General features: G+C 43.9%; 1 protein-coding gene across 1 annotated transcript in view; it reads left to right on the top strand.

Annotated features, from left to right (window-relative positions):
- COL20A1 (collagen type XX alpha 1 chain) overlaps positions 1-6611 on the top strand; it is a 49206-nt gene extending 42595 nt beyond the window's left edge. The window contains exons 34-40 of the mRNA XM_065645555.1: positions 554-625; positions 1319-1354; positions 2616-2682; positions 3247-3435; positions 4740-4817; positions 5604-5759; positions 6262-6611. Of these exons, the coding sequence (XP_065501627.1) occupies positions 554-625; positions 1319-1354; positions 2616-2682; positions 3247-3435; positions 4740-4817; positions 5604-5759; positions 6262-6275 (612 nt within the window). The 3' untranslated portion in view covers positions 6276-6611. The remainder of the gene's footprint in view (positions 1-553; positions 626-1318; positions 1355-2615; positions 2683-3246; positions 3436-4739; positions 4818-5603; positions 5760-6261) is intronic.
- The last annotated feature ends 7221 nt before the right edge of the window (positions 6612-13832 follow it).

Raw genomic sequence — 13832 nt, 5'->3', positions numbered from 1 at the left:
TTTCTACTGGTTGTTTTCAGCTTTTTTCTTTCTTCCCTTTGTGGCACCAAAGGGCAGAGAAATGTCACAAAGAGGAGATGACCAAAGAAGACACATTATACTCTCTAAGCTGCTCTTACTGTTGTAAAGTATTGGAGGCAAACACAGATCTTAAGGGGAAAACAAATAAATAAATAAAATAACCAAACCCCAACAGCATGGTTTTAGCAAGCTGAAGAAAAGGATTATGCTCTAGGCTATGTCTAATTCTGAATATATTATCAAGAATCTAAAGCCTGTAAAGTAAAAAACACACTGTGGTTTGTTGGCAGACCTCAGCTTTGCTGGCTTGACAATAATTGAGACAGTAATGGGAAATGATGTGAAGGTGACTCAGATGTGATACACTCTTAACATTGGACTCATGGCTGGACGAGGTTCTGACATCAACCTTCAGGCTCCAGTGCCCTTGCTGGAGCCTCTGGAGCTGCAGGGAGATGTCAGCCTCCAACAGAAAAAGAAGAAAGTTCAGAAGGAACTGGAATTTCATCAGTGTTGTAATTGATGTCTGCAGGGTTTCCAAGGGGTGACAGGCTCCCGAGGCAGCAGTGGAGAGAAGGGACCTCCGGGTGACGTTGGGCCAACAGTAAGTTCCTGCTTTTGGCTCTCAAAGAAGGCAAAGACATGAAATAACTGAGTGGAAACAAGCTGTTCCCACAGCAGCTCTCCCTCAGAGTCTAAAGAACAGTTCTAATTTGCACTCCTCCTTCTTGGGGAGATGTCTGGATATGTAAATCCCAGGCTACTTAACTGTTGATAAAGCGTTTAACAAATCCCACCTCCCTTTGCTCTCTGTAGATTTACAGGCTACACAAAATCCAACATCCAAATAAATTTCTGGTGTCAGATTCTAGAATAAAGCAAGAGAGTCAGTTGTGAGCTGGAGCAACCAGCGCTGGGCTTGGAGGGGCAGCCACAGGTCCAGATGTCACAGTTATTTCTTCTTCTCAGATGTTAAAAACCACCTGCTGCATTGGGAAATCTGTTCTAAGATTGTGCCTGAGGAATTTCTGCATCCTTGTTGATGGTGCTTTGTGCCACTGCTCCAGCTGCTGCTTTATTCTTCTTTTTGTTAAGAAACAAACCAAAATATTCCTATGAGCTTGAAGCTCTTCTAGTCCCTGCCATGAGGTCACAGAAATGATGAGAGTGTGGGAAACAGACTTCATGCTCCATGTTCCACTAATGTTCCACCACGTTCCACATCCCCATTGATTTTCTTGTTTTCTTCTGCTCTTCCTTTCCTTAGACAATTATTTTTCCTTTTCTTTCCTTGTAGGGGCTGCCGGGTCCAAAAGGAGAAAGAGGAGAGAAAGTGAGTTTTTGTGGTGCTGGACAACGCCAGTAAAGTGCTTTGCAGACTGTGCTCACACATATAAACTTTCCTAATGCTGAATAACTTGATGTATCTTCAGCTTGTTGCCTGTCCACCCGCCCTGGCCATGCTGGTTGGATATTACTAATCCTGCAGCAATCAGGAACTTTTAGTAGTAGAGTGATGAAGAAGAAATGCCAACTGCAAATCCATTCTTTGCTGAGAAGGAAAAAAAGAAAACACTTGACTGAGTTGCTCTTTTTTAATGTATTGCATAAGAGGGGACTCATTCGTAATAACCCTCTGGCATGACCCAGCATGGTCAGCAGATCAGGAGATGCTTTCAAGGTTATTTTATTGTGAGAGGAGGTTTTTTCCACCCTGACTTTTGGTTAAAAAGAAATCCCATGTCTCTCCAGGAGTCTGTGTCTCATTGCCAAGACTGACTTACATGAATTAGGCTTCAGAGAGGAGTGAGCTGCTTTTGGTGGACTGCGTTTGTCTCAAGTTAATGCCTCAGTGTTATAATTTTTAACACTATTCTCTTTCCATTCCCACCAGCTTTTCCTTTTCTACACTTTTTTGTTTGTTTTTTGTTGCAGTGAACATTCCTTTTCCCCTCCCTTGGGTGTTGTGCCAAGCTATCATTTAAGACTGGGTAATCTACACAGTGATCCAGCCAGACATGTATATTTTATGAATCTTTTCGAAAGCATACAGTCTGTTATGAATTTTCACATACAGAGTCAGTGTTTATTTATAAGCAGCTTTTTGCATTTTTATCACTTTTCCCTGCTTACTAAAACTTCCTAAAGAACCCCTCAGATACGATTTATTCAGAACACAGTAAGAATAAATATTCATAAAAGATTTAGACAAAGATAGGACATTGTAATATCTGATCATGTTAAATGTTTTACATATCACAGAACATTGACTTATAGACGTAGCATCTCTTTTGATAAAATTTGAGAGTGAAATTTACTCTCCCTTTTTCGGTAGCTTTGGTAATTATTGAGATTCGGTCTGGGCTTTTTGATGTGCAAGAGACAAGCAAATATTGATGTTTCCCAATTTTTATTTTATGGCTTCAGAGCTTTGTGATAAATAAATAAAGCTGCATTTCATGGTCATTAACATCTCTGAAACTCAAGGGGACAAAAAGAATGGGCAGAAAGCTATAGTGCATTACGATATTGATAATTTTAAAAGATATTAATAACTCTTTTTTTTTTTTTTAATTAAAAAATAATCACTTTAGGGGGAACCACAGTCCTTGGCCACAATTTACCAGCTCGTTACCCAGGCTTGTGAGCGGATGATCCAAAGTGAGTATAACCAGCCCAGCTCCCCTGTGGGTTCACGTCTCTCGTGAACAAAACCAGAGAGGTGACAACATGAAGCTGTGGTGACCCATGGAGCTCCTCCATCCTCTACCCTGCTGAGCACCACACGTAGCAAACGTCCCATCACAGGCTCCCAGTGGCTATACTGGGTGGCATTTGCACAGAATATTTGTGAAGTATTTCTTAGGAAAACTCTCTGGCACTTTGCAAAGACTCTTGTATTTCTCAAATAGAAAAACTTGGAACTCATTAGAAAGAAATTATTCTTTTGGTGATTTGTGCTGATCCCTCTTGAGACACGAGGCGTTTCTGGTAAAGCTCCTGTGCTGTGGTACATGATGAGGAGCAGCAGTTTGCCCAAGGTCAGGCAGCAAAGTCATGACTCAACTGCCCATCATCATCTTCAGCTTTGGGCTTTCTTGGTTTGGACTGACTGCTCCTTAGCACTAGCTGATAGTTTAACCTTTTTAGACAACATCCTCTGATTTGTCTCTTTTCTGAATTTCCCAGCCAAGGAAACATTCATTTTGTGTCTTCCCCTCTCAGCTCATGTGTTGAAATTTGACTCATTCATTCATGAACACACAAGGAAGCCGGTTCCTGTTTGGGATGAAAGATTAAAACCAGGAGAACCGGGACCACCAGGTCCTCCAGGTCCCCCTGGGAGCAACGGAGAAAGAGGAGAAAACGGCGTCCCTGGGCAGCCAGGCAAAGATGGGTATCCCGGAGAAAGAGGTATGGACAGAAGTGTTCGTAAGCATTTTTTATTATAACTTTGATAATTAAACATTTTAGTGCCTCAGGCAGTACCGTAAAGATAACCTGTGATATTATCTCATTTGATTACTATTTTGCTTTTAGGTTTCTCTCTCCTAGGAAGGGTAACACAAGTCAGACAGCTCAAACAATAAGGAGAAAGATACAGCCCGCTCTTTTTGCAAGCTCTGCTTTGAGAGGAAGGCCAGCTTGTAGATTTTGAGGGATGGAGAGTTTGATTTTAGATGGCAAGAAGCTCTTCCCACAGAAAGGCAAAAGAAACAGGCATTTGGCTGAACACACGGCGGTGGAAAGTATGAACTCTGGATAGAAATGACAAGTCTTGGGAAACACTGAAGGCAGGCATGAGGCTACTGAAGTAATATTGAGAGTAGAAGTAGGTTTCTGGAGCAGTAGTTCCAACAACAAAACCCTCACACATGACTAAAGGAATAGATTAATGTAATCTCAGAAAGTGGCACCCGCTATTGCACGTGAATGAGTGAATGGTTGGACGATGTTTTGTTTGGATTCACAGATAACGTTTGTCAGTGGCTCAAGTAATTGTCAAAATAAAATGAAAGTCATTGGTTTCAGTGGTGCCCTCACACCTCTAAGTAACTAGAGACCTTCTGTTTAACTCCCTGCTCTGGCACTATTCTGTTTTAGCTGGTATCTGCAGAGTTTGTAAAAATGTCACTTAAGAGAAAAGGAGAGTAACAAGCTGCAGATGTTTCCAGCCTGTCGAGCAAGGAGATGAGAGAAGATGGATCTCACTGGAAAAAACAATCTTAAGGACACTACTAATCAAAGTATTTTCATCTTAAAAATATGAAAAATGCTATTTTGTCAATATACACCTTTTTCACGAAGATGTAGTGGTTTCATAAGCAATTTCATATGAAAACATCACTCCTGACTTAGCAGCATCTGATGGAAGAGATGATTCAGCTTTGTGGTTTGTCTGATCCATGGGGAGAGCGTGGGAGTAGACCTCACACTCAGGCCAGTGCGCTAACTCTAGCGCTATGAATTTCTCTGTGAAAAATCTCCATTTTCACCCATATTAGCTGCAAATCAGTGCTGGTTGGAGCCCTGTCAGTCATTGGCAACTGGCCACTTGAAAAAAGAGAGTGGGTCCCCAGATAGAATTTAAAGAAATGGATAATTTCTCTGTATTGCCAAAGGCTGTGACTCCAACATTTAAAGAGCCTGAAAGGAGCCTTAATTGAGGGTGAAACGCAGAATGCGGTGAAGTGACACTTACTCTTGTCTATGATTAGGTGTCCCAGGGCCTAAAGGAGAAAAAGGGACGCCTGGAACCAGCGAGGAAGGGACCCCAGGACCCAGAGGCAGAACAGGTAGAGTGAATACAACCTCTTTGTATTGACCAGTGGGTCACCAGCTCACCAGCCGCCAGATTCAAAGACTTGTTCAGCCTTAGGACCACTGTGGTGGGACAGCCTGACCTTCCCACCACAACAGGGTCAGCAGCATCCCTGGTGGTTTCTCCCCAAGAGATTGCTCCAGGTCGTCTCCTCCCTCTGATACCCACTCCCAGGTAGTGATGTGTCCTAAGGACCTGAGGCACATCCAAGGAGTTTTAGTTTTGCTGCCTTTTTGCATGCAAACCCAGATGCTAAGGGGATAGAAACTCTTTGAAAATTCAACTGGTGAAACACAAGGGTTTTAGAGGAATCTGTTAGGATGTGGCATACTCCTCCATCCTGATCCGGTTACTTGAAATTAGTGGGAGTTTTGCCACTGACGTAACAAACTATCAAGGGAATACGGTTAAAAATATTCTGCTGTATTTAAACTTTTATAGTGGAGATGTAAAGACACAAAAAACAATGAGATGGATCCTGGGGCTAAGGTGATTTTGCATTGACACGTAGGTGGACTTTGAATTCATGTAACCAGGCTCCATTTTTAGCCAAGGTGGATACCCTTAAAGTCAAGAATAAGACCTCTAGTTACTGAGATTCAGAACATTTTTTTTCTGACTAGCAGGTCTGATTCTTCCACTAAAATGAGGAAACAATGCTCAGAAAATTAACCACCATGTAGGAGAAAATATAGAAGCTGTATTACACTGGAGCAGCCACTGCTATGTGCTATGACTTACTGTGCTTCTCCTTCTTCAGGCCCACCAGGAGAAGTTGTGCTGGGGAAGCCAGGTCCGAAGGGTTATCCTGGGAATGCTGGTCCTCAAGGTTTTCCAGGTCTCAGAGGGCAGCCTGGGCAGCCTGGATATCCAGGGGGTTGTGATATCTCTGGATGTTATGAGGCAGATAGAAGAGGTGAGCCCTGACTATCTCAGTGCAAAAGTTACGATTTTAGAACGGGTTACTTCTGGTTACTTCTCTTCAGCTGGCAGAGACCTCTGTTCATCCTTCAGGCGCTGCCAGTCTTGCCAGAGCCTTCTATGCCGAGCAATTAAGATGATTCACGTGCAATTCATATGGCTAAAAGCCAGTTCAATTGTCTGCTCCTCAGCCATCCTTCATAGATTAACACCTAACAGCAGCAGTAATCGAGCAAGTGGAGTGATCGTGGGGGTATTTTTCAGTTCTTAATGTCCCTGGCAATGTTTCCATGCTGGGCAGAAAGGAACAATATCTCAGTTCCTACACATACATTTCACAGAGGCTCAGTTGCGCTAAGTCCTGGGAAATTAAGAAAATCACTGTCACCAAGCAAAAGATTTACAAGGGAAAATAATTAATGCTATACTGCTCTTTCTCAGTGCTTGACACTGATTTATTCATTTTCTCAGTGCCCTCATCTCCTTTCCACACACAGATTTCATCCCCTGATGCGATGGCTGGTGCGGAGGCAGCTGAAGATGTTGCTTTGCCTGGAAATCTCTGGGTGAAAACTCCACACACTCCAAGAGAAGCAGTAACCTGAACAGTAAATGTGTTGTTTGTGCTCTTTTTAATGTCCCATCATTTCTATATGGACAAGTAAATCAAACAGTAAAGCCAGCAAAACAGCCTGCATTCAAATGAGCCATCTCTCTGGTTTTCGGCATTGGACAACTGCAGTGTTCAAACTGGGATTGTATGTCCCGCAGCAAGGCAAAGACACAGTCAGGGGTGCAGACTGATGGACTCGTAAGAAAAAGAAATAATGTATTGAAATGCTCAGAAATAACAGATATTTTTTTCCCATGTATATGCTTGTGGTTTCTTTTTGTCACTTGTTATTCTGGGTCCCCAGCACAGAGAAAAGACAGCACTTCGTGCCCAAAGATGCAAATCCACTGGAGCAAAACTGTGTTTTCGGTTGATTGACAAGGTGACAAAGTCTAGCACCATTTTGACTGTTTCTGCTTTTGGCAAAACGCTGATGGCTTCTTTGCAGGGGTGTTATGTACACAAGCACTGCAGACAGCGTGACAACCTTCCCGTGATGTGGCAAACCCTTCCATGATGTGACAAACCCCACCGTTTGGCCTCATTCTCTGGGGCTTCATATCTGTCACGCAAAGCCTTAGATCAGACTCAGCCCAACCGTGTACCGAGAGCTGGAGATTAACCCACTGGCCTTTTCCATCTCTCCCTCCTGCAGTCTGAGTAGGTACTTTACATTTTATCAAGTAGAATATTGAATGAGTCTGACTTTAATCTATATTGGAGGTAATTGTCATGTTACACCCTTTTCCTTGAGCCATAGTCTAAAATGTATCCACAACAAACCATACAGATACTGATAAAAACGCACAAATGTAGCCCCTTTGCAACTGCTACTTTAGGCAGTGCTCAGTCATACTCCTTGTAAACCACCCTTGCTTCACAAACATTTATTTCTGAACTGATTTAAACCTGGAGCAACAAAATATTTTGGTTTTGCAAAACTGGAATGAAGCAGAAAAGTATCAGCACAGTTTTTTTCCAAAGATGCTAAGGGGCAAAAAAATGGAGCTTTGTGCATATTTCCGTGCACTTAGTTTGGGTGTGCAGTTTCTGCAGCTACGTGCAGACTGGTAGCTGGGTATTCATGCAGCTGTAGCCGACCTTTGGGAACTTAAAGTAAATACACCCACATTTAGGAACAAGATTGTCACATAAATACCAAAGAGAGAGAGGTCTACCTTAAGAATATTAGGTTGCTCAGGCACAGAATACAGATATTATTTCTTCTTGTCTTTATGGAAAAATCCTGTAGAATTAACAATTTTTGCTAAAGGAACACTTAAACATATCAGAATCGTATGGGAGTCATTATTGTGTGGCAGTTATTACTGCATCCTGTAAATATTTAAAGTAATCTTTGGCTTAATACATATTCGTTCTCCAGAAACTCCCAAGAATTAATGTTTTCAGTATGACATACATTCCCTTTGGAAAATGTAGGAAAATGCATAGAAATAGCACACTGATAGAAATAACATTTCTGTTCACTTCGGAGCTTTCCAGAGTTGCCCTGACATATAAAATAGAAATCTTTCTAGCTGAGATGAAGTGTTGCCACAGACAAAGCTCCAGCCAGAAGAAAAAGGAGAGGGCAGAGGAGCTGAAATACACGGCACGTTGGGAACACTGTGTTTGGAAGAGATGCGGCCATCAGGATCGACACTCTGCGAATCTGTTGGGGAGATGTAGACGTTCCCATTTATACAGGTAAAAGAGCTTTTGATCTGTTTTTTCCTATAAACCCCAATACTTGTGGCAGCTGGCAGGTGCAAAGCGGGAAAGGTAAGGAGGTAAAAGGGGTACCTGCACAGCAAAACCCAAAATTGTTCCCATGAAACACTGACAAACTGGGGAAGGTATGCAGTTCAACATAGAACATCTGCATTTCGTGGGTAATTCTGTTTCCTTCCCGATTTAAATTAGTGCAGCCAAATTCCCCATTGTGAATTTGCTGCTCTGCTCGAATCCAGCAAGTGCAGGTGGTTTGAGACATCTCCTTTATTTTTCTTTATCAACTCTTTTTGGAACTTACTACTATCACCTCGCTGCCTGCCTTGGGATTTAATCTATTTGGCAGAGTTTCAAGTAATATTTGCTTTTGTCTGATGATTTCAGATAAAACATGGAGGGTCAGACTTCAACAAAATTGGGTCCCAGAAGGGCTATTGATTAAGAGACAGATAACCTGCACAAACAACTTGTCCATTTATGTTCCTAGACTTTGTCCCATGAGTGGTTTTATTTACTTGAAATCTTGGATATTTAGTCCATCCTGTATCACAGAGCACGTGTGCAAGTGCTTTGTAACTCAGTTCCTTGAAGCCAAGGGGCATTTCTGCTGAGGGATTTTAGGCACTGAGAGTCTCCTCATCCAGCAATGAACATTGCATTCTTTTAAACAGCAAAAATAAGATTTCAGTGGTTGGAAAAACACAGCAGCCCTAAAGGCAGAGGTGCAGGGAGGCTCGGGAGACCCTGCCCAGCACAAATTGCGGTTCCCTTTTCTATCAGTGGATACAAAAACCAACCATGTGTGAATATTAATATCCCACGCTCTATGCTGCACGCAACCTGTTGCTTTCCCTCTTGTGCTGTTCTTTAGCACACTTTGTACTTTTCTGGCCCAATCTATCATTTTTAATGCTAACTGTAAAGAAAAACAGTGCCATTCATTAGCAATTTGCTTTAAAAAAGTCTCTTTCAGATCTTTCCTTAGTAGGGACTTTGTTCTCAAAGCTTTAATCACTACAAATAGAAGTTTGGATATTAGCTTTTCTGGATTTAAACCTGTTTTCTGGATAAACCTGGATTAACCTCAGTGCATAAATTTAATATGTCCTTGTGAAATCCCACAAGTTCCTGCCATGTCTTCACCTTTGCAGACTAATGCCTGTTTACCTCTCCTTCTGTTCAGTCCTTATTAAAATCCTTTGCCCTGATTTGCTTATTCTTATTACTGTCCTTAAGTAATCTGTGGCACAGAGACTTTCTTTCCCACACAGTGTGAAGCATGACATCATATCTCAAATTTTTTTAAAGTTTCTATGCTCCAGACCTTAAACTGCAATAAATTTGGATTTTTATCCCTGCTGCAGACTTTGACCCACCTGGTGCAGCTGGATTCTGGCAGAGGCTGAGGACCTTCCAGGGACAGATTTTCCTGCTACAAGCATCATTTTAAGGTATTAAATCGGTCTCAGGGATAAGATACAATAAGTACAGAGGACTAAGCAGCAACACTACTAACAAGCTGGTTTGAAAAAGCTTTTTCCAGAGCTCAACTGCTTGGATTGACCAGATTTAAAGGGCTGGAAACAAAAAATACATCCTGGATGGGAGAAAATGATCTCATAAGTGGACATCACTGCCCATAGGGGCTATCAAGGCAGGTGGGGCTCTTATAGGGGGATTTTCCTTAGCACTGTATATGAATTTTACATCCCATACATCTTTCTGCCTGTCTGTCTCTATACAAGTGGATTTCCTCGGGTCCAGTTTCTTGATAGTGGTGATACATGGTACGTGGATTAGCTCACTGGAGAATGAGCTGATACGGTGGAAACCAGCCCAGAAAACAGCTGGGGAAATGGGGATTACATAGATCATCCTACCAGCCAGCTGCAGATAAAATGCCCTGCGTGCCCTACGGCTGGGAAGATGACCCAGAATAAGTGAGCATTAGGGAACCAGAAGAAAGAGGATGGAGGGAAAATCAGAAAAATGGTGGTAACTGAGGTTATTACAGTCAAGTTTCTGTGGCTTTGCTCTTCTTCCATTGGTGGTCGATGGAGCTGTACTGGTGGGAAAGCCTGAAACTCTATGGTGAGGATATGATCTCTGTTTCACAAGTGAAACAGAAAAGATCAGCATCTGTGTCTGATTTTGTGGTGCCTTTGAGGTCTCTGAGCCTGGTTTTGCACTCCCAGGTCCTGAAAAACAGTTACTTTGCTCTGGGTCTGTTCCAAGGCAGGTTTAGAGCTCCTCTTGTATCCCAGTCTTGGTTCCTCACTCTTCTGATCTTGCTTTGTTCAGTCAAGTCCTGGGAATCAGTTCTGAGGTGGGAACATTGCAAACGTTAACAGTCTGGCTGCGTACATTTTCCTGGAGTCTTTCATATGCTAAAAAACTCTCTCTTTGTGTTTCATGGGTTTGGACTAGCAGAATTATTCATTATTCTGCAGTTCTAGTCTGGCTCATGTCCCAGTTTTATTCCAGTTCCTGATCATTAAATCCTATGGAGGGATAGCATCTTTCTTAACAACCAACAAGATGGAATAACCTGTCTAAGAAAGAGCAGTAGGTGTTGATTCCTATTTTCTCCTTTAGAGTTTACAAAGCAGCACATCACAAGCAGAAGCCAAGACTTTATTTGGACTTTAAACAAAGGAACTATTAATGCCACTTGAGAAGAAATGGAGTTGCCACTGTATGAAAAATATTATGGTGTTAGCAAAACAGAGGATGCAGTGACCTGCATTATTTGAGCTTCTCCCCAAACACCAGTAACATCTTTGTAACTGGTTCCAGCTGTCGCTTCTCATCTTGTCCTGCCAAACCCTGTGATCCCGCAGTGGTGTTGACTCTTCAGGGACATGACCACATCCCTGGCACTCCTCATCACACCTGATATTTTTGATGTGCTGATGGAGAAGATGCCTGTGGCTCTTTCCTTCTCCTCCTGCCAGGCAGGGCAGTTCTGCCAGGGGCTGCATTGCAGTTTTACATCCTTGCCAGGCGGTCCAGCTCAATCGCTGTCACCGTGCCGTGCTCCCCTTGAGATGCTGCCGTTTACACTGTGCACACTGGCAAAAACTTTTTGCAGAAAAGGTGAAGATTTGAGATGGACCCTTTGCTGTGAAAAAAGTAGAGTCTTTACCTGCCCCTACTGAGGTTCTCAACATGCTGCCTTAAACATTTGGCTTTTAAATCTGTAGTTAGACCTTTATCAATTCTCCTGCCACCCCCCAAATAATCCCTTTCTGCTAAGCAGAGGCTGTACAGCTGCTGTCACCTCTGGGGTCCCCAGCCCTGGTTTGCTGTGGCTATTGCTCCACTGCTGCCCGAGCCCACGTTCACAGGGAGACAGGAGCAGAGACTCGAGCTGCTGCTGAGTCTCCAGCCTCGCTTGGAAAGTGCATGCGGGTTTATTGCTAAAATGTGCGTGCACAGCCAAGACTCTCACCTGCTCTGTTGCCATCAGGGCTCATGGGCTCAGGAGGAGGAGGAGGAGGAGGTGGCAGTGGGGCCTCTGACCAGCCATTGTGGGCACGGCTGCACTGTGACGATATGATGCCCCTGACTCAGCAATGCCCAGGGTCAGAAAACATCACACCTTCATGATTATTTTATCGGTGCACTTGAAATGCGAAAAAAGGCACTGGAGAGGGTTCAGGCCACCTCGGTGAGCCCAGCCTGTCTGCAACACAAACCATAACCCATCTCCATCTGTGGCGAGCAGCCACCACGATGCAGACTGCAGCTGTGTTCCTACATTTATGCACTAGACCTTGAAGATGTTTGACTGTTTGTTTTCCTTTCATTGCCATAAGCAAACTCACTGACTGTGAAAAGGGATAAATTAGCATCTCCAAAGACGGAGTCTCTCTTTATTCTGAAAACAAGCAAAGCGGCAGCAGCAGCTCAGGCTCCCTCCTCCTCCCTCCCTGGACGTGCCAGCACAGCTCTTCATGGAACTGGCCCAAGCCACAGTTACTCTACGTTTTTGTGAGCTGTAGGGATTTTAAGCACTTGGCTGAGCCTGTGAACACAGAGGGCAGTTGTAGCTTCTTAGATGAGGCCAAACAGGCTGATCATTACATTGTTTTTCAGCCTGTACTGTTTCAACTTGTATTTCAAAGAAGTTTCTTTAAACCACGTTGTTCCAGTGCCAGCATTACTGTCACAAGCCCTTGCAGCTCTCCGCTGCTCGCTGAGCTGTGTGGCATGAGCAAACCTCAGGTGCCAGGGTATTGTGTAGGGATGCTGCACATCTCGCCTGGGGTCCCACCTGCCCCAAGCTCTGGCTTCTACCAAGACCTTCCGTGCTGGCCACTGGCTTCTCCTGGTGTCTGTTCTCCAAAGCTCTGGGCTGGCCAGGCAGTAAATGTCACAGTGGCCAGACAGTCCCGTGTGTGCTGGTCCACGGGTGAGGCCCAGAGCCCCTCAGCTGCCAGCCTGGGCTTTGGGGCAAGCAGTCATGGCAGGTCCTGGGGAAAGCTGTATTTTTAGGCTATGTCTGCCTTTCCTTGCTTCAGCCTCTGAAATAAACAGGGAGACACTGGGCTGGATGCTGCTGTGCTGATCCCACCTGGTACCCAGCAATGAGGATGGGAACAGTGAGTTTGTAAGTACCAAACAGGGGGTGCTGAGCTGGACGGAATTATGGTCTGTGGTCACTCTTACTGTTGCAAATACACAGAGAAAAGGCAGAAGATAGATTAAGCCCGTGCTCACCCTCTGTCTTCCAGCCTTGCACCCATACATCTGGCTCAGCTGTGCCATCGTGCACGGATGTCCCCATGTGGCAGGACAGGGCTCAGTGTTCCCCTCCCTCTGACTGGTGGTGCCCATCCCTGCCTCATCGCAGCAGGTCCCAAAGCAAGGATGAGATGTACAAAAAAGGTTGGTTTAGTTTGGATAGAGCTGGGAAGAGCACAGCTGCTGGAACAACTGGCCGAATTTAAGGCCGTAATACCTGTAATTTCTGCAAAGTGCCATTCAGAATTCCCAAGTGTGGCTATGTGTCCTGTTTAGGTTTCCCCATGTAATAGCACAATTTCTTATTACATGAATGCGTTGTCCTGGGTTTCTGCTGTGGCTTCCACATCTCTAAGTACCTTCATTACCTACAGCAAGGGCTTTTAGTATCAGGGTGACCCTCTGCTGTTCTGCAGCAGCAATAATTCCCATCCAGGTAATTTCCCTTAAAAGCACACTAACGTGCTACCAACACAGGCTGAATCTTAACCCCAAATCGTCCTTCATTCGCATGATCCTCACTTGGCTCTACTCCCCATGGTTTCTGAGGGGTATTGGCCAAAGTAAACTCTGTCAATACAAAGACCATAGCTATTGTATTTTTGGTGATTTAGTGTTCACTGTTGGTCCCAAAGGGGCTGAGCTGCCTTGAGGAATTCTTTCAGCCTTTCCAGTCTGTCCATCTTTACCAGCCAACCACAGATCACACCCTATGCAGGTATCCCAGATCTGGAACTTTATTTATTTATAAAATGACTCATACAGGGACACGTAGTCCTGAACCACTTCAGCTTGACAGGGCAAAAATCACTAGGCAGGGCACACCGAGACCTCTGAAGACAACTGGAGCTAATTTGCCAGGGGCTGGCTTGTAGATGTGAAGCCTCTTTATGTGCTGCTTTAGGGAACAAGCTCAAGTTCTTAAATTGCTGAGTATATACCAATGAATGCCACCATGCTATGTACAAACTTTAATTA

This window comes from Caloenas nicobarica, chromosome 15 (assembly GCF_036013445.1).
Source record: "Caloenas nicobarica isolate bCalNic1 chromosome 15, bCalNic1.hap1, whole genome shotgun sequence".
In the NCBI taxonomy this organism is placed as follows: Eukaryota; Metazoa; Chordata; class Aves; order Columbiformes; family Columbidae; genus Caloenas; species Caloenas nicobarica.
Note: the sequence above shows the minus strand (reverse complement) of the source record. Positions and strands in the feature narration are given on the sequence as shown.